The sequence below is a fragment of the Trichinella spiralis genome (genome assembly GCF_000181795.1).
Source record: "Trichinella spiralis strain ISS 195 chromosome Unknown Scfld2818, whole genome shotgun sequence".
Lineage (NCBI taxonomy): Eukaryota > Metazoa > Nematoda > Enoplea > Trichinellida > Trichinellidae > Trichinella > Trichinella spiralis.
The window spans coordinates 1-1,757 of NW_003529757.1; the positions used below are offsets into that span (position 1 = coordinate 1).

General features: G+C 39.1%; 1 protein-coding gene across 1 annotated transcript; it reads right to left on the reverse strand.

The window, feature by feature from the left end:
- Nucleotides 1-125: 125 nt before the first annotated feature.
- On the reverse strand, nt 126-1,526 carry Tsp_15393 (conserved hypothetical protein; the record flags this gene model as incomplete). The annotated part of the gene is made up of 3 exons (XM_003368252.1): nt 1,296-1,526; nt 764-864; nt 126-237 (listed from the first exon to the last, which is right to left on the reverse strand). Coding segments are annotated over exons 1-3 (444 nt in total), but the record flags the coding sequence as incomplete, so codon positions are not given.
- Between the last annotated feature and the right edge of the window lie 231 nt (nt 1,527-1,757).

The window sequence follows — 1,757 nt, forward strand, 5'->3', positions numbered from 1 at the left end:
CCGATCCGCATGCGACCAGGCAGAGACTTTCACGTTGAGCTCGTGCATCATCTGAAAAATGCGACACAACGAATGAATTCAAATTCCAAAAAACAAACAAACAAACAACAAATTATGGTACTTACTTGTTGCTGCTGTTGTCGCGGTATAGAACTAGAACTGGTGGGTTCTGACGGATGGAATAGTAATCGGCCTGGGCAATGCACTGACTTCAGTTGGCATATTTGAACAGGGCATCTGAAATTTTTTCATCTTTTTTAAATCCAAATGAAAAATAAAAATGACTCATTCTCATACAGTCAACTGTCTGGAAGACATTATCGGATGGATAAAGCTGGCCAGCCGAGTATGTGGAGAAGAAGAAACTGTAACTGAAGGGTTCGTTGTTGGAAAAGTTGTCGTTGTTGCTGTTGTTGTTGTTGTTGTTGTTACATTTGCATTGAAATGTGGTGGTACTGTGTAACGGCGGTATGGAGGAAAGTCCACTGGTTCAACTTTCACAGTTGGCAATGGAGAAGATTCAACTTTAACGGTCACAACATCAGGTAACGGTGGTGCACTATTATCACCCTTATTATTATTATTATTCGTGGATAACAATACTGGCGAGAATGGTCGAAAGTCGGCAGAATAATATCTTGAATTATCTTCTTGTTTGATTATTTCTTTCAATGAAATGTGTTCATGCAGATGTTTCTGTTGTTGTTGTTGTTGTTGTTGCTGCTGTTTCTGCTGCTGTTGTTGTTGTTGTTGTTGTTGTAACCTTCTATGCTCATCGTTCACATCCGGATGTACATTTCCATCGTTTGTATTATTATCGTCATCATCTTTCTCATCGTCAATGTCTTCATCACTTTCACTGTCCTTGTTGATAATGTTGCTGCTGTCTCTGCTGTTGGTCCTGAAGAAGCTGCTCCTACTGATGTTGCCATTGCCGTTGCTGATGCTGTTGCCATTGCCGTCGTCAACATCGTTATTGTTGTTAGTCTCGTCATCGCTATCCGTATCGAACATGTGAAGGGATGTCATGAAATACGGCAACACTTCCTAAAAAACAAATAATTACCTATTCAACATATCAATGCTAAAAGCATTTTACAACAAACACAACCTTTCGAAAATCAGTTTTCGTTTGACAATTTCGCTTTTCCTCTTCCAACCAATTGTCAAAAAGCAACTTGTCCATTGACGGCGTTGAACGTAGAGTAGGCATCTTCTGAGTTGTAGCAGCCTTACGAATGGAAAAATAATAAAATAAACAACGCGCCGCAAATTCGATCATCAATCATACGTACCATCCTCTCCTGAAGCTCTACTGTAGCAGATTCCAAATCTTCATCGTCATCCGACTGGCATCCGTCCTCTTCCAAGTTCGAGCTCGTCATTACAGGAATAAACAGACTTTCGAAAAATGTTTCCTTCATCTCTTCAGAATTGATGTCTACATCATCTTTCTGCTGTTCAGCTGGTTCGTCGTCGATCAATTCCGTAGGCAACAAGCCTGCCGCTGAAAACTCATCACACATGATCCCAATAAAATAATAACTATAAAATTATTTTTCTTCTCTTTTTATTAACAAATATACATCCCATTTATGTTCATAATAAATTAAGTTATTTTTTTGAAACAAAAAAAATCAAAAATACAACTTCCTTACTGAAAGTGAATGAGTCGGATTCGGGAAACGTCGAAGCGCCCATGATGCTGATCGTGCGAAAACGTTGCGTGTTCGTTTTATTCAAATCTCTTTTGAATC